Genomic DNA, 19,097 nt, shown 5'->3' with positions numbered 1-19,097 from the left:
TTTGCACCAAACCACAGCGACCAGCTTATCTGTTGTTTAACCTTTAGCTCGTTGAATTAGGCTTTTGGACTAACTGTAACCAGCAAGCAACTCTGAAGAGGAATGCACTTTCATGCACCTGAGCTAGTCCACTGGTCACTTACCTTGTATCCAACAGTAAGATCTTGACAGTCCTGTGTGCACCCACTGACCCGGCGGTTCAAGCATTCATTCACATTACAGTTCCTCTCATCTGACCGGTCTCCGCAATCATCTCTCCCATCACAGAGATTCCCCTCAGAAATGCAGCGTCCATTGGAGCACATGAAGAAGGAGCCATTGCACAAGCTTCCTGAAAAAAGCAAGACATGACTGTCACTGGCACAACTTCCTGCAATTTCTCAGCAAGTTAGGGAACAATTCTGACCTAACATTGGATCTCGACAGATTAATCGCTTTTCAGGAAAGCTCTCCAGGTTATAGCACCTTTTGTTTCCACCATATGTCCCCACCTGGGCGAGTAGTGCTGCTGGTGACACTGATGAAGAGATTCCAGCTGAGAGCCAAACAGCAGTCTTACCTGCGGCCAGACATTTGAGGTTCAGAGGCAGCTCGTCAGAGCGGTCGGGACAGTCTGCATAGCCGTCACACTCCCACTGAGAGCTGAGAAGACAGCGGCCGTCCCTGCAGCGGAATTCCTCAGATCCACAGGAGCGATAGACTGGGGAAAGAGAGATAGCCAGTTTTTCATCAAGTTTCATCAAGGCAGTGACACAGCTTCAGTTTAGGTGCAACTTTAGCAGAATTAAGTACTGATACTGTAAAACAAAGCTGCACAAGGCAAGATCATTTTACAACAAAACATCCTCATGGTGTTATAATATCATTTCATTGTTTATCAAAAAATCAAGCCATCTGAGGGCAAAATGGCGTTCACTGCTGCACTGGCCAATAGTTCAGGCATAAATACAAGTTACATCAGCACAACAAAGGCAGCTACAGAGAATTCTCTCTAGTTGAAAAAAAAATTGCAATTGCCCAGATAAACCCCAGTGTCAGTATGTTTACAAGTAGCATAATCACCAATTGAAATAATAGAAAGTCATTACTCAGTCCAGAAAAACATGGACAGATCTATATTAAACTGGCTGCAAAGAGACCTGACCTTTAAGCACTTCAAAAGCTTCAGAGGTGCACAGTTCATTTATCAATATACAGTCAACTATAGATAATCATTCACATGGATAATTGGCCAATCATTCAGAATAATGTTATTGCATCTCATATTTTCTCACAGAACACTGGCTAATGGTATAGACTAGTATCTATATAAATACTTTAGTTTTACATGACCAGTGTGGCCCCTTGCAAATTTGTTATCAAGCCCCTGCACATGATTGAAAATTATTTAATTTTGGCTCCTCATGTTGCACCTCTACCACACTGTGGTAACATGTTTTATTTAAACAAACATTATTCTGACTCCACTTACATGGTGACTTATAATTTTTTTCCCCTTGCTTGCCCAGTGCACCTTTCAATTAGGGCAGAGGTAATTATGAAGAGCAATAAAGCAAGATAAATCTACTTGCCACATTCCACTGATTCATCAGATCCATCTCCACAGTCATCATCATGATCGCAGACGAATCGCTGGGGGATGCAGGCTTTGTTGCGACAGCGAAATGAGCTGTCATCACATGTGTTGTTGGGTGCTAGTGCATGAAAAGAAGTAGGCTCAAGTGCTATTCAGTGGATAAATATTTTTTCTAAACATGACATCATGGAATGTGTTTAACATCAACATTATTAAGCCTTATGCTAATCCACTGGTGTCTTTGTTTCCTAATCAAGGTAGAAACAGTGACAGTTCAGATGAATGGTCCAATCCCAATTTGTGGGAGGCAATTCAGATTACTCCATTTAGAGAGGACCGCAACTGTGCAAAAGCTTCCTATTATCTACTACTTCCCACTATGTACAGATTTTCTTTCTTGCTTGAAATAAACTTTGCAGAGAGATTTACAGTAGGTGTTTAGTGGGTTTCATGATTTATGAGCTATTGTTTTATGCAATGTAATCTGAAGTTATACAATATACAATAAGGTGTAAACAAGCAATGATTTCTTAAAAGTTCCACAATTGCAATGAGCTATTCGATGTTTTGAGACGACAGAGTTTACCACAGCCAGCTGCAGAAAGTTCATCACTCCCATCAGGGCAGTCCCTTTCGCCATCACAGAGCCAGCGTTTTGGAACACAGGCGTACGACCCGGGGCAGCTGAACAGCCCTGGAGCACATGTCACTGAGCCTGAGAGGAAAACAGGACCAAATGCTCTACTTTCAAAAGCGAATGAATGCAATTGGTCAAATGCACCACAGAGAAAAATGACTGCAAAGGACGCTGAAATGTAGCAGAAGTATTTTGTTTTGTCAGGATTGTACCTTCTCTTCTCTCGGAGAACATTTACCAGTTATTAAAAATCAACGCACTTGTTCTGAACTAACAGACTATATCACAGTATATTAGAAGGCTTTGAGGTGATGTCGCTTTATGACCCAAATAAACTAATTTTCATTGTGCAGCAGTTCCCCTTGAGCAGAGTTAACACATAATGACCGCGCTATTGTAAGTAACAATTATTTACTTGCATTCTGTACGTCAGCAATACTGTCCTTTATCATAGGGCTGCCTGGCACTGAGATACAAAGTTAGGTGCAGTAGTTCAGTAAGGAATGTATAGCTAAAATGCATATTCTGTTTTTGACTAGAATTGCACTTCAGAAACCTTTGGGCCCATTCATTAATATTTCCTTGACATTCTATTACAGTCCAATTATCCAACCAATGTTCATAGCAATGTTTGTCTCTTTATTGTGGTTGGTTGCTTCTTGTTTTATTGTAGTATTCATTACACACACATCTCATTTGCTCATTGAAATAACTGTTCCTCTTGGGTCTCAGTCATGAAAAATCGGTTTGCCTCAGTGCCCACTGCAGTCATCAGAAATTCCAGAGGTCTCGTTTGTTGTCTCATTAAGATTAGTATATTTCTTTCCATTCATTTCCAGCTCTGCTAGAGGAACTAGTGGAGCTGTCACATGTAATATAGCAGCTGTGACCTTTTATGCAAACAGTAGATTCTTCTTGGCATCTGAAAGGGCACTTACCACAGATCTGCACGCTCTCATCAAGGCCATCCTCGCAGTCGTTCTCTCCATCACACAGCCACTGTTTGGCAATGCACTTGTTCTTTGAGCAGGCAAACTGGTTCCATAAGCACGACGAGTCTGCAGAGGGCAGTGGAATTTCAATACCATAAACCAAACAAAGTGAGGAGGAAACAACAACAAATGTGGAATACCCTGTAAAAGGGCCAATGTTGTGTTTATTTATTTTTTATTTTTTCTTGAACAAAAAACAAGTGTTTTGATAAAACCTGCACCTTGGCTTGCTTGTGTTTCTATATATATATATATATATAGAAACACAATATATGCCACTATATTTATTAGTGGCATTCATGAGTATAGCTGCCACACAAATGATTGTACATATTTTTTTCCCTTTGTCTCACAAAGAAAGACTATTTTTACAAATATTTCAGTTAGAAGGAAATAAAATATATCAACTGAACAAAGAATACATATCTATATTAAATACCTTCACGACATCACAGCACTTTACTTCAGTATTGCTTATTTAGATTAAATTTCCAAGAAACTAGGGTTCTAGAGTTAATAGGAAACAGTTGGATATCAACTAGGAGAGCACGCTGCTGATCACTGTGTAAAAGCTATTGTGTAAGATGTGGATTTATTTGTAATTAGTGCTGAGTTTGTGACTTTGTCACTGAGCCACCCACTCCCCCGGAGAGTAGTGCTGTGGTCTCTTCCACTCAGATGTCAGGCCTGGCAAAGTCTGATAGAGCTTTGATGAGATGTTGAGAGAAGGAAGGGGGAATGTGTGCTCCAGGTCAGACCACAGCACGAGGAATTATGGATCCTACTGAGGGTGGGTGGGATTACGGATGGGAATTCTCTCTCACTGTGTTACTTTACATCCTGTCAGACTCTGCACGTCACATCAGCCTCAGATGCACTAATACAGTGATGTTACGATAAGGATGAGATAAACATAGAGTGGCTAAATCTGCAAACCATGATTATCCAGACTTCTTGTTTGAGATACCAAATTTGCACTTCAAATGTGAACAGCTGCTTCAAGTGTCTAACAAAATAGCAGGTCTACAGCACATTAAACGTATCAAAGAGAGCCTTTAATGTTTCATTTTCAATAGTGTTTCACATAGTAGAAAAGCAACGCTCTGTATGAAATGTGAAGTGACAAATGACTATTTTGTCAAATCATTTGTGGAATTTGAAATTTCTGAAATGTAATGTAATTTTTCTCAAACCACTTTGGCTTTGCTGTCAGATTATCAGTGGCTGGAGCTTTTTATATGATAATTAACTGAGAGAAGTGGGAATATTGTCTATCTGTCCTGGAGAAAAAAAAAAAAAAAAACTCTATAGAACATCTCAAAGAGCTGAGGCATAATTCATATCAGTTCTGATATAAGCACATTTGAAGCATGGGATATTATCATTTCACACTGGCACAAATGGCATTTTTAGATAAAGGAATGGAAATGGTGTTCATGCGTTATGCATCTCTCGAACAACAGTCATGGACAATTTATAAAATAAATCTGATAACTGGAGGAGCATTAAATATGAAAACCAGATTGTTCCTCTTTCTGTTGCAACTGAAATGTAAACAAAGGTGTAGATTAATTATACAGGAGGAGAGAGAGGGAGTCTGGCAAATTAGAGCTCTGCAACATCTTCGTCAAACACTCTCAAGGGCAAACATATGTGAGGTCACATTTTAATTGAATTTTTATTTATTTATTTATTTAATTATTTATTCATTTTTTAATTTTATTTTATTCTTCTTAAAATTAGTTCCTGATCAGGCCCAGACAGCTGGGGCCTTAATGGTTTAAAGGCAAAATGTCCATAGTCTTCAGCCACACGAGCAGCTCTGTGAGGCTGTACTTAGGCACAGGAGTCCTTTGGGCTAACAATGCTGATGTTATGGAGGTATAATGTTTACAGTGTTGACCATATAAGTTTAGTGTGTCAGCATACTAAAAACACACTGTATAACTGAGGATGCAGGTATTTTTGCAGGTATTTGGTTAAAAACCAAAGTACAGGACAAATTCAAATTGTAATTTTTTATGCAAAATCATAAATTTTATCATAGATTTTGAGATATTTCACTGGATGCAGTTAGTTAAAAGTGTGACCTGTTTGTGGGGCTGAATGAAAAGTCAGGGGATCACAAAAATCCTGAGAATTTATCCTCTGGGCATCATAAAAATCTGTACTAAATTTCAGCTCAATCCATCCTGACCAAAGCTGCCATCACTTGAGTCATGCTAGCGGCTTTGCTAAAAGAGAAAGGCAAGAGGAAGGAAGATGCATCTCTTTTACCTCACAGGGAATGCAGCACGATACTAATGACAGCACTAACTGCTTCATGACTTCTTACAATTTAAGTGGCTGGACCACACAGTCTATGGGTTACACAATGCAATAGGCTGACATCTCAAGTACAGGCAGCGAGTGTTTTGATAGTGTGTGGACGACTTTATCAGATCCAATTACCTTGTGCATATATGTGACAGTAATGAAGCTTTACAGCTACTCTGACCACTTACATTAAAGCATCCAGTCATTTTGCTTTGATGCCGAAAGCAATGAGATATGTGTGTGAGCTGTTGGTTTTGAGGGCAAATTATATTAATCCATACCATGACTTAATTATGGTCCTCCTGTTTAATTGGAGAGATCTTGACTTTGTCATGGTAGGTTCTGCATATATTAGCATGGATTAAAGCAAAAGTAAGAAAGCTCTTGCTGCCTCTGGTGAGGGAAGTAGAGGAGTGGCATTGTAATGTGTAATCCTTTCATATGTCAGTGCTTTCCATTGAATCCACCATTTTCATCTTCACTATAACCGTCTCAGTGACGGCTCATTAATTAATTGTTACACTGGAAGTGCTGTATATTATAATTCAAAGAGAGAAGGGGAAAAACTTCTGTATTATTAGCATTCAGGGTTGGGATTAGACTTTCAAACAAGCAGCAACACCCACTTGAGAAATCTCACAATGAGTGGGGAGCAAAATAAAATGAGGAGAAATTGCCTTATGGAATGAATGTCTCAATGAACAATCATCTCTTGTCTTTCTGTCACCTCCTTATAATCTGTATGTAATATTTGTTGTGGGCCTGGATCTATTTAAATGACAAAAACATTACAACAAATAGCTTCTTGTTAATGGAAAATAAATATCATTCCAACCACTGACAGTGTTGTTTAGAGCAACTAAATACCTCATATAAATCTGGCAGTTAGACAAAACATAATTTCAGTTTTTTTGTGTAGAGGCTCTTCCATGAGAGGTAAGATTTGTTGGCTTACCACACTGGAATTCATCTGCCCCATCCTCACAGTCTTTTTGGCCATCACACAGCCACACGCTGGAGATGCAGTTCCCACTTGGACAAGCAAAGTGGCCCTCCTCACACTTCTGTCCATGGGAAACTGGAATGAACAACAAAACCAAGTCAGTCCTCTAGGCACCAGCGATGATTGAGGTCATTATCTTATCCTAAGCTCAGAGAATCTCTTATTCCACATAATCATCTCTGAAAATGAGATCTGTCTTAAGTCTTTTCTAATTGAAGTTGGCTTCCTTGATCTGCCTCTGAATGCACAGGCAAAATGTGTGTCTTTGTGAAAGTGTGTGTTGGGTACATACCCTGGCAGTTGGTCTCATCAGCATAGTCGCCGCAGTCATTTGCACCATCACAGATCCACGAGGGGTGGATGCACAACGAGGTGGAGTTGCAGCTGATGAAATCTTTTTCTTTCACCCCCAGCTTGTAAAAGTGAGAGCAGTCGGTGTGGTCTGAATACAAAACACAGCACCGCAATAATTGTCTTGTCACAATGGTAGTGATGGTGGGGGTAAAAGTGAGGTTGGCAGTATTCAATAGGATCACAGTGACAACCACAGATCTAATTTACTGGATCCAACTGATCTGGTAGAGGTACAGTTGTGTCTTTACACTTCCATTGAAAATGCAATGCAAAGAAAAGGCAGAAAGGACATACTGCAGTTCTTTTCATCTGAGGCATCGGCACAGTCAATGACCTGGTTACACCAGGCTGAGCTGGGTACACAGCTCCCATCCTTGCACGATAAGTCTGATGAGCCACACGTGACATCTGGAGGAGAGAATTAGCATTTCAAAAAGATAACAGAAACAGCACTCAGACACAGTCACAGGTACAGCTCACAACAATACTTAGAACCTCTTTGTGGAAGAGGTGAAAATTAGCTCCTGGTTGCAGACTGCCAGACAGAAAAAGGTTTGTGATGAGTTACAGTATCTGTGCAGTTGGACTCTCTGTGCTATAAAAATTATCTGACTGTCATAACCCCTCTTAGTGCTGTGCACAAGCAATTCACAGTTAATATGCAAGAGGGGCTTCTTGGTTGTCTTCATTTACCAACTGCTGCACAATGACCCTATTCATTTTAGCTCTCTGCATTTTATTTTCAGTATTTAAGAAATTACTATAATTAAATGTTCTAATGGTAATAGACAAAGTTATTTTTGATGTACCATTGAAAAGAATATCTAAGGCTGAAGATGACAAACCATAGTGAAATAAAGTCCTTTCAGAAATCCCATGATGAACTAGAAGGTCCACATTAATTATGAGAATAGCACCATGTCCTTGTGGAGTCAACTAACTCTTACACCTTACAGTATTTTCCCACTATCACCAGTTACAGCACGGAAATAATCACAACTGTTTTTTTTTTTACTAGATTATTTCACCATTAATGTCAAAGCAAAAAACAATCTGGCAATAATGAAAGGACACAAAGTATTGTTCTCTCAGAAGCAGCTTTTTAGGGTTGAGGTTGGGAGCTTTTATGCACTTCTTATGATCTTGGGGCTCATTAGACAGTGAAGGCTTAGCACAGCATGTGGCCTAGCGTGCTGTATTAATACAAGCATTAGTGTGGCTGGAACCTGCCCTCAGAGGCAGGACAGACCGAACAGGAGATCAAACGGCTGTGACTCACTGCTACAGAAAGCTTCATCTGAGTTATCCCCACAGTCATCGATCCCATCACAGAAACGACTGTTGGCCACACACCGTTGGTTGTAACAGGGTCTGAAACCATTCCGACAGCTCCTGTTGTCTGAACAGATTGAATTGTATAAGTCTGTTAGAAATAACTAAATATTTGACATTTTTTAGCACAAGAAATGTCAATGACAGACAGCAATCAAAAGGTACATTATTTTTTTCTAATACTCTACACTCCTATGTGTATATACTTCAGATAGAGTTGTGAAATGTTTCTTACCACAGTATTGCATCTTCTCATCTGATTTATCTTTGCAGTGCGCTACTCCATCACAGGTTAGCTGGTAGTTTATGCACTCTCCATTCCCACACTCAAATTCAGTGTGGATGTTGCAGGAGGAATTTTCTGCTGCAGAAGAAGACAATAAAGGTGATGAACCATGACTGTCACAATCTCAAAGCTATGCTTTTTTGTAAAGACAATGGCATACATACACATGAGCTCAGTACATTTTAATACACAGCACCGCCCAGTTTGGGGTCAACATTTGTAAATGCCATTAAAGCATCGGGTAACCCCATTACCCTTATACTTAAACTTAACAGAACACTACTGTGAAGTGCCTGTTCTATTCTTATTTTCCTTTGATAGCTATTTCCAATTTAATTAACAGTAGTGCACTAATTAAATGATGAATGTCAACATTGAATTATTTAGTGATTTCAGTCATCAAGCATAAATAAAAAATCCAACAATAAACACTTTTTTAGACTTTGAGCAGCCCCCTACTCCTCCCTCCTCTAGTAATGAGTGGAACTGAGGTGCAGCTGAAAGCCTGCTGTCCTCTACAACGACATCCAGGCTACCATCCAGCTCTTCTGAGTCACTTGCCATGTTTACTCTGGCCAAACTTCCCTCGTTTGAACAGCTCCTCCCACCTTATGTTCTATCCTCACACTGCATTTCAGATTCAACCAGCAATGTGTCAAATTAGGAATGCTTTCTCCTTGTGACTTCAGGCAAGTAATTGTGACAAACATCCTACTCCTCTCAGCTGTGTTTTCTGCTGTCTGCCTAAACTTAAAGTAGCACAACATTAAAGCTTTATTTTCCTGAGCGGTATTGACTATGACTCCTGGAATCATTACAAATTCACTGCTTAGACAAAGAGGAAGAGACAGCAGCTGGTCATGCTTCCCTGTTTGTGTGTGGTTATGTACAAAGAGATCAATTCAAAGATGTCAAAAGGTTTGTGTAAACAGCGCAAATAATATCTCAGCCTGAGTGTGTATAGAACCCAGGTTACACTAATATAAATGTAGACACTTCTTTCAAAATAACTAATCCATAGAGAGTGCCATTAAAATCAATACCTGGTACTGGGGAATGTTCAATGGGTTGGAAGTTGTGACCTCAGTATAATTCAATCTGCAGCTTCTCATGACTTACACACGCATCGGTTGTTGTCTAACAGCACACGCTGCCCACGGCAAGTGCAATTGACCCTCCCGTCCGGGGTGAGTAGACAAAGGTCACCGCAGCCTCCATTCATGTGTCGGCATGGGGACAGCTCACCTTCAATAACAATCAAAGAGAAATGATTAAGTGGTCTGAAGCAGTCGCCCAGGACACACTTTCTCTTTCAGCTATCAGTCTGAGATTTTTAGAACATTCCTGAAGTTATTTTCTGAGGAACCATTGTTACTTACCCTTCTGCTGGCCTTTAGCTTCAGCCTTCCTTATCTATTAGTTGGTGATACTGGTACTGATATTCCAATTAAATTCACCTTAAAATCGCCTTTAGTATTTTGCATTAGTGATAAGGCAAATGATATTCCAAAGTGATATTTGAAATAAGTTTTTAAAGTCCTAAGGGACAAGGCGCAGACTCTGGCTTTTCTGCATCTCATAGGAAATGAGCTCTTTCTTTTTGAATTTGAAAGCCTGACACCTCTGGTGTAAATGGACGTGACAGTTGATTTAGATTTTTCTTCTGTAAGATTTATTAAAGTTGAGATGGAATACTCTTGATGTGATGAGCTATGGCATGACATTAGTGATTATTTCAGTTATTAACAAGGATGAGGAAAATGCTGCTAAACAACTAAAATTGGCAGAGGAATACATCTTATCCAATAACTACTTTCTTATTATGAATGGGGCTGATTTAAGCATCAAATACTTGCATTTACATTCAGCTTCAATTTAAAGGATCATCAGTGGTCAACATATGAATAAAAGGCCAGGTCTGTTGTTAAAGACCTGCACTAATACTGACCACAGGCAGGTATCCTCACTGACAGGTAGCAAACGTATTACAGTTCTGGATATTTTGTCTTCCTCTGCCTGGGGTGCTATGTGAAAAAGCTGTGTGTAAGTCGGTGAGATTTGTGTATTGCACTACACCCTGTGACCAAAGTGCAGACAAAACCTGTGAAAGAAAATGTGAGTGCTAATCCAGTTCTGAGAAAAAATGCATAAAAGCTTCGCAACATCAGATGTAGTCTCCATTATAAGCATTCAGAAATGCACATATCCAATAGAGACCCTCTGTTATTACCTGCCCTCCAGCCATGAGTATTTTAAGAAAGTAAGAGAAGAAACTTCCTGTTCTGCAGCTCAGGTAAACCATTTGTGTGATTGTTTATAGTCAGGTTATTCATTACAAGGAAAACACAATAAGAGGTTAATGATGTAAAGACCGGAAAGAATAAATTGCTGGTCATCGCACATTATGTAGACTCGCTGTTGTTCTCGCAGCTGTGCCAATGCAGGTCCTAAGATGTGATCATTTCTCATGACGAGATAAACGAGGAACGGCGTGGCGCTCTGCTTCCACTTCCAACCAGTGGGCCATGCTAACGCCCACTTCCCTTTGTCCTACTTGGAAATTAAACTTTATATGGGACTTAAGAAGCTCCCTCTACAACATAGGCTTCTTGTTATATTAATTACCTATGAAACTTTAGTTTCTAGCCATTCTAAATAAGACCATGTTCATTTATCTTCCCCACTGCTCTTGTACATCAAAATGAGACCACCTTTTAAATCTTTTGCTTTTAGTTAGCAGAGCCGAGATGACATACCAGTGGGCTGGTATTATTCACCAATGTTGTTTAATCATAATTATATCATATATATGTAGAATATTTCACTTAATTATATCTTGACTCATCAGCCAACAGCTCTTTATTCAATTGTATTTTATGGAAATATCCCACCTTAATGCATATCCATGTCAAAAACTTTAAAAAGTCCTTGCCAAAAAAAACTAATAAGCTTTTTTAAAAATCCCAAATGTTGATACTGGTATTGGCCTCAAGGCCAGAATCGGTCTGGTGTTATTACTTCCTCAAACATCAGGCCAGTGGGGGACAAGTGCAGGCAAACTGTAGTAGTGACACAGATGAGCACAGTTTCCGTCTCTTTCACTACAGTAGAAAGTGCATGCAACTACATATTTATTTTGGTCTGCTGTCCTCAACTACACTAACATAATAAATATGCACATACATAAAATCCCGCCCATAAAGGCACATGAACACCCAGGCATCTGCAAACACATAATACACAAATATTTGCAGACACATCACTGCATCCATTGGTCATTAAATTAAGCTAATTTCCAGCCAGGTGTTTAAATACTCACAGTTGTTTGTGTCCCTGGCCACAGCTATAATTCCCATTGGTTGATGGGGTATATCTGCTCGAAGTACCTTGGTGTCACCGCCTGTGTATTTGTTTGATCGCAGCACAGACCTGCGGGCCCAGTCTGACCAGTAGATGAAATCTGCATAGATGGCGAGCCCATAGAAGTTTCCAGGTCCTGATTTAACAATGACCTACAATTGTAGAGCAGAACACTGATGTGAGGACTGCTTTCCAATATGCTTTTCAAGACTAAGCTTATGGAAATTACTCTATTTGCTGGCATACACAATACAGCTATAACATAAGGTGAATTCATACACTTCCACCCACAAACCAAACGCAAACATGTTTTCAAGATCTTCCTGGAAAGAGCATCAACTGAATTTTTCCCTAGTGCAACCCGAGGAAAAAATCTGAAAAATAATGATTGACTCAATCAACACAACACCCCCGCCGCCCACATGACTGCTTAACCCAGATGTTGGGGGAGTAAATGACAGTGTCATTGGCAGAGAAGCAGAAATCCATCAGATGCCTCCTTGTGGGACTCTCCAGGCTTGTGGGGGGGGATCAGGGCCTCCAGCAGCTCTGTAGTCTAAGCCATTAGTGGGACAGGCTTGTAAGCAGCATCACATTAGCCCTGTGCCATACTGGGATTAATAGGACAGGTGTTGATTAAAGGAGCCCAGCTTGTGGAAGCAACAACTGGCCATCAGGCGAGTGAGGGACAGAGAGAGAAAGAGAGGGAAACACCAGATGGGTTAGGATTGAACATATTGATAGGAAATTAGATTTGGGACACATTAGATTTACAGCCAGCTACACATTATTTTTGAGCCGAACTCGTGTTTTCAGTAAATGTGAACATATTTCATTCATTCTTATCATTCTTTCACTATTCAACAATATTCAAACATCATACTTCAACTGCCGACAGCTCTCAATTTATATTTCCTCTCTCCATGGTGAAAAGGGCATCTTTTCTTGGTTAAACATGCTGACATCTTTGCTCATCATGCACTCCGCTGCCCTTTGTGAAGCACTGCCTTCATTAATGACATGAGCCTCCACTCTCAGAATGGCACAGGGGAGAGAATCATGCCATAGCTTTTATTCTTCTTTGTCACTAACTACACTGGCAGCATGAAATGGCACTGCTGCAGTGAAGAGTGGCTGGGCCCTCGAGGACATTCCACTGCCATCCAAGTTTACATGTGACTCAAGACAAAAATGAAACAATCACAAGACTTTAAAATGACAGGGAGCCTTAAGCTGACATCTCCGGAGGAGATGCCTTGTATGTAGTGGATTGTCTCAAGATTTCCACAGCTACAGTGTGAGAAAATGCTGAAGTTGACAATCAGCTACCTCTGTTTAATTTACACATTTTAATTGGAATGGAGACTTTGCACCCAGAGCAGTCTCACTGGAAAGCCTTCATTAGCGGGACTTGACTGCAGCAAGGGCAGGTGGGGACCCAAAGGTGAAGACTGTCTGAGCCTTGTGACCTGGCTCAGCAAACATATGGGCAACTAATTGAAATGGGCCAAGGTGATGAGCTGCAGAGGTCATGTCAAGCAAAAACTGAAATCCATCGCAAAAAAGACTTGCATCTCGCACTGTAATCCTTTACACACATGGGATACAGAGGATATAAATCCAGTTGGGATGTCATACATTATGCATGCAACTTTTCATGGACAAAATAAGAACTCCCCTGACTGAGCATCTTTACTTTACCATGGAATGACTTTTGTGATTAAGGAAACCATCTGTACCCCCAGAGATGAAATATCAGAAAGAACATCAAGAGGTGTTTCATATCCTGTTTGCTGTATAAAGGATTATGCTCCAGGAGCTCAATAGGGATGGCAGATTAAATGGGAGACAGAGAAAACAGTTTCATTTCAGGAGAAAAGGGCAGATCAATTTGACATTCTGTCCCTGAATATGTGCCTCAATTCTCAAATGTTTTGTAATGAAACATCTCCATCACTCAGAAGGTAGAAGTGGAAAATAGATTCTGTCTGTCTGGGTCTCTTTCATAAAAACATTCCTTGACTCAGGAATTTCAAAACGTACAAAAATGTGAAACTTTAATTAAAAAAAGGTCTATAACCTGTATAATGGTTCTGAATTATAAACAGAAATTTACAGAGAGAGAAGTAATCAATTGCTTAAGTTTGGGCAACCACAATGAATGCCTTTTAATTGGAGCTACTATTTTCATACTCACATATCTGCTGGAACCATCATAGTCACATCTCTCAATCTTCCCAAGGCTTCCATCTGAAAAGTAGAGCTTCTCTGCTTTGTGGTCAATAGTCAGTCCATTAGGTGTCAGAATGTCGGAACTGATGATAATCCTCATGTTCTTGCCCGCTAAGGTGGATCTCATGATGCTTGGCCTCTGCTCATTCCAGTTGGTCCAAAACATCAGGCTAAGAAGTGTAAGGGAAAAACCAAACCAAACATTTAATTACTAGTGAGTAGAGCAAAGGATTATTTTTTATTTTTCATTTTTAACAGCAGCAAGTGGCTTCAACTTAATACGTAGATGTCAACTGCAAAATATGTGGAGCTTTTTATAGGAGCCTCTACACAAATATGTCAACCGGACAGATCTCTTCCATGAAGGCAAAATAAACACGAATAATGAGGAGTCATGTTTTGTTCTTCAATCACAGAATAACTTCAATTAGAGTCATAATTACTGCCCATGTAAACACAGATGATCTCAGTAAACCTGTAAAAAAATGGAACCATGGGAAAATTCCCCTGCACCACCTTAACTGAGCTTTGCAAGACTGTCACTGAGTGTAACTCCTCCGCCTCATGTATTGACCCTGTACCTACAGCATTTTTAAACAGGCATTCAGTATTTCTAGTCATGTCCTGAACATTATAAATAATTTCTTCAAACTGGCGTCTTCCCAGATGCCTTTAAAACAGTTGTTGTAAAACCCTTATTAAAGGAATGCAATCTAGACAGTAATGCTCTGACCAGTTATAGGCCAATATCCAACCTTACATTCATTAGTAAGATACTTAAGATAGTTTCAGTGCATATAAACTCCTTTCTTAAAGAAAACAATATCCTGGAGGAATTGCAGTCAAGCTTTAGAACAAACCACAGCACTGAAACTGCTCTGACTAAAATAATCAGCGACCTCAGACTGAATTCTGGTGAAAATAATTTTTAAATATTTTTTTCCTCTTAGACCTAAGCGCAGCATCTGATACAATTAACCAACAACCTAATCATCTTGAAAAGTTGGTTGGTCTTTCAGACCTTGTGTTAAATTGGTTCAACACATCAGGAACAGGGAGGAAGTTTTCGGTCTTGGGGATCATGTGTCCTAGAAACGTGACATCTACTGTGGGGTTGCTCAAGGGAGCTGCCTTAGTCCATTATTATTCTCACTGTACATGCCGCCACTTCCATAGTTATGCAGATGTCACCTTACCGTACATCTCTGCTGTTCCAAATGATAAATAAATACAAGGATAGCAATAATTTCTTAGCGTTCTATCAGAACAAAAGTAAAATCCTACCAATCTCTCCAAACAAAAGGAGAAATGCTGTTCAATAATCTGGGGAAATTAACTCCCTGGATTAAATCTGAGGTTACAAATCTTGGTGCTATTTTAGACTCTGATCTAAGATTCAAGTCCCACATCAACAAGGTGACAAAAGCATCATTTTTCCACCTTAGAAATATAGCTATGATTATCTACTGCTTGTTTATTGACAGCCGTAGGAAAACTGGAGATGTAGCCTTTGTCAATTACGGACCAAAGCTATGGAACACATTACTTATAGATATCAGAGAAGCCAGCTTACTAAGTATTTTTTTTAAAAAGCTAAAAATGTTATCTCTACACCTTAATGTTTGACTAGCGCTGAAATTTTGCACTTTGAATTGGAAGAAAAAGACTGTGGTGTGTGTGTGTGTGTGTGTGTGTGCGTGTGTGCGTGTGTGTGTATTTACCCACACAGCACCAGCAAAGAGGCTGGTTATTTGTGGGGCAACTTATGGCTGTGGCTGGCGCAGATAAAACCCACAGTGAGATTGCACCCATAGGGACAAAGTTCTGGGGCAGCTGAACCAGGCTGATGACCCCAGTGTAATTAAATCCTGTGGTGCATTTGCGTCTGTCAGGGAAAGAGGTTCTGCAGTGCTGTTGGCCTCAGACCCAAGATGCCATTTAAAAGAAGATATACACTCCAGCAAAAAAAGAAAAGTTCTCCTCTTAAAGAAAAAGCTGCTTACTTGATTTTATGCATTCTGTGTATTCTATTTTTAATGTATATTTATTTTTTCCTTTATTATTATGCATTTATTTTTGTTCCTTTGAAATTATTTTATTATTATTACATCTCATTTTACATTAATGTTTTTAACATGTTTTTGTGTCATTTTATGTATTTTCATGTGAAGCACTTGGTGCATGTAATCCCTTTTTTGTAAAGCCTGCCCTTCACTTGTAAGTAACTTTGGATAAAAGCGTTGGCAAAATTAGTCAGTGTAAATGTAAAGCACTTCCAGCTGCATTTCTTGAGTAAATGTGCTATACAAATAAATTATTATTATTATTATTATTATCATTATCATTATTATTCCTCCCATAGCTCCCAAGACCTCCATGGCCTGTCAGTGGCTTACCCTCTATATAACCTGAGGGAGCTCATCAGTGATTAAGTGTAGCTGAGTTTCAACTGATAAACCAGATTAGCATCACGGCTTGTGATATACAGGTGTTTTATTCATATTCTTCTCTGTGAAGACTTGGGAGTGAAGAACAGATAATAGCAGCAGAGTAAATAAATGATTGATATCTTGGTTTGTATGGATTTTGCAAGATGGACGGTGCACGTTTTAAAAGCACAGCTATGTAGACAAATCACAGCAAAAAAGAGCAAGATGTGTTTTCAAATTGTTCATGTTTTTTCCAGCTCCTGGCCTCTTACTTCGTACTGTAATGAAGTCATGGAAGTCCACTCAAGTGCAATAATAAGGATTCTGGTCAGAAGTCACAACGACGGACTGCTAATTAATCACTTGAGCTTGAATTCTAATTATCAGACAGTGTTTCCGGAGTGGGATGGATATGGTGCCAAATTGCCAACCAAGGATATAGTCTGAGGTCAAGAAATTAATTTAGTTAGTCCAACAGCAGGAGCAAGATACTCTTTTCAGAATGCTCACAGTAACATTCTGAACTAGATGCAATATGAATACTGATATGAAGAACGCTTTTTATTTTTTTAAATTAACGTACAAATGAAATAGTTAAATCAGTTTGTGCACCTTAGAACAGATGGTACCTTACGCCTGAAGTGTGAAATGCACAATAAAACACAATATACTTCAAAATATCTCAGAGTATAGCTCCTGACATCATAATGCACCAACATCGTAGCACTGAATAGATCCTAGCTAGACCAGAATGGTTGCTGAAAAGCCAAAATTAATGTAGCACATGATTTCTACCTTGCTCTTGTGATGCAAAAAACATTTTTCCAACCAAATCCAATTATTTTCCCATTATTTCTGAAAGCAAAAACATATGCCGTTAGAAGGTAAAAAAACTAAACAAAAAATAACCTAAAAACCTCAGATTCACAGAGAGGATTTTTCCACTTGACTGCATTTTTGTTACAGTGAGCAGTAGAAAGCACATGGATTTCAGAGCTCTACCTTGGACATATCTGGCAGCATATCAACATTATGGTCAATGAATAGATTTATAGACAAGTACAAAGATCTTAAAATTTGCCCTAAAACTCATAGGCCAGTGCACTGATGTTAAAATGGTGGTAATGTGAGTTTTCTATTGAGTGCATTGTATTTAACAACTCAATGGGTAAATGTGACAGCAACGGATTGCAGTAGTCAAGCCTCCTTGTAAGAAAGGTATGCATAAGCTTGTCATAATATCTTAGGGAGGGAGAAAACACCTAAATACATTACAGTGTTATGTATTGTTATATATTTTCCTCGACAATTAAATAAAAGTCTTTCGCTGCTAAATAAGATAATGAGGATCAAAAGCTATATTGAGAATGATGTCATCAGCACTTCAAAGAAAAACAATACTCTGCTTGAGGAAGATGACCCTGGTGTTAATAAAACTGAGTATAGCTGAACATACCGTATATCAACCTATTAATTGTTGTCAGTCATATTGTCTAAGGCTGAACTTAGGTCCAGACATTTTTGCATTAAGTGACTGTTACAATAATGTGGTGAAAAGGTGAAAGACAGTGTGTTTAGAGACTTTTTACTGACCTTTGACACTCATCCAGGGCCAGGACATGTGGATGGTCTTCCTCGGAGAGTGTGACCACAGCCTGCCTGCTAAAGGCCCCCACTCGTTTCTGGTCCACAGTTTGCCTGGTGATGGTGGAGGTAGTGGAGCTGGTCCAATACAAGGTGTCCCATGCCCGATGGTAGGAGAGGCCCTCCACTGAACCCACGTCTAAAAGAACAAACACATAAAGACCAATGCTCAAGTTGCAACCGTGCAATCTAATTCAGACACGGAAAAGAAACGTGGTTCAGTGAAAAAACAGACCTGCCAGAAGGACACTCATGTTAGCTCTGTTCTTGGCAAAGCCTTAATGTGGATAACACATCTGCCAAATTAGTCTACATCGCAATTTATGGCTGCAAGCATGTGCATCCCATCCTTGCTTGTTTAAGTGAAAAAGTAGAAACGTACACTTATGAAGAAAAATCTAATTGCAGAGTAAAATTCAAGTGTTCATGTAGTTTATCAATAACCTCTTTTGCCTCCCAAATGTACAAAAAAAGTTGTCTATGGTGCAGATTTAGGTAAAAATACTGACTTTGCTTGTAACAGATGGCAGGCTCCAATTGTGTTGGAACTGGGATTATGTTTTCTTGGGGACTGACAGGGAAATAACTTCATGCCTCACAACACTGGACAGAAAAGTATTTGTTGATGCAACAGTCACTCAGTACCTGAATGTTTTTTCTGCGAACCAATTTCCTAAAGACAGAATACGAAAAAGCCTCTGCAGCCTGACTGACAGGGAAGGAACCTCCGGAGAGAGACAGTGATCACAGACAGAAAAGATGGCCATGTATACGTTTATCATTCACTGTAGATTTGTTTTGCTGTGGTTTTATAAATGACCTACTGAATGTGGCCTCCATTGCTTCAATATTACACAAGTATCAACCTGAAGAAGCAATGTATACAATAACATATGCAGTAATGCAGTGCTGTTGAGTTGTCATGTATTCATGCAC

At 39.5% G+C, this 19,097-nt stretch overlaps 1 protein-coding gene across 11 annotated transcripts in view; it reads right to left on the bottom strand.

Annotated features, from left to right (window-relative positions):
• The window catches only part of lrp1bb (low density lipoprotein receptor-related protein 1Bb), a 247,003-nt gene that overhangs the window by 50,587 nt on the left and 177,319 nt on the right, over positions 1 to 19,097 (bottom strand). For all 11 annotated transcript variants that reach the window (XM_071493395.1, XM_071493738.1, XM_071493827.1 and 8 more), the window contains 14 exons: positions 18,111 to 18,300; positions 14,054 to 14,258; positions 11,816 to 12,008; positions 9,616 to 9,741; positions 8,446 to 8,574; positions 8,158 to 8,277; positions 7,173 to 7,286; positions 6,817 to 6,966; positions 6,477 to 6,599; positions 3,152 to 3,271; positions 2,163 to 2,291; positions 1,572 to 1,694; positions 560 to 700; positions 144 to 331 (listed from right to left, as the gene is read on the bottom strand). In XM_071493395.1, the coding sequence (XP_071349496.1) occupies positions 144 to 331; positions 560 to 700; positions 1,572 to 1,694; positions 2,163 to 2,291; positions 3,152 to 3,271; positions 6,477 to 6,599; positions 6,817 to 6,966; positions 7,173 to 7,286; positions 8,158 to 8,277; positions 8,446 to 8,574; positions 9,616 to 9,741; positions 11,816 to 12,008; positions 14,054 to 14,258; positions 18,111 to 18,300 (2,051 nt within the window). The remainder of the gene's footprint in view (positions 1 to 143; positions 332 to 559; positions 701 to 1,571; positions 1,695 to 2,162; positions 2,292 to 3,151; positions 3,272 to 6,476; positions 6,600 to 6,816; positions 6,967 to 7,172; positions 7,287 to 8,157; positions 8,278 to 8,445; positions 8,575 to 9,615; positions 9,742 to 11,815; positions 12,009 to 14,053; positions 14,259 to 18,110; positions 18,301 to 19,097) is intronic.

The sequence above is a fragment of the Trachinotus anak genome, unplaced genomic scaffold, assembly GCF_046630095.1.
Source record: "Trachinotus anak isolate AG129_WGS33_773 ecotype Australia unplaced genomic scaffold, CSIRO_AGI_Tana_v1 ptg000001l, whole genome shotgun sequence".
Lineage (NCBI taxonomy): Eukaryota > Metazoa > Chordata > Actinopteri > Carangiformes > Carangidae > Trachinotus > Trachinotus anak.
This window is presented reverse-complemented; position numbering and strand designations above follow the sequence as displayed.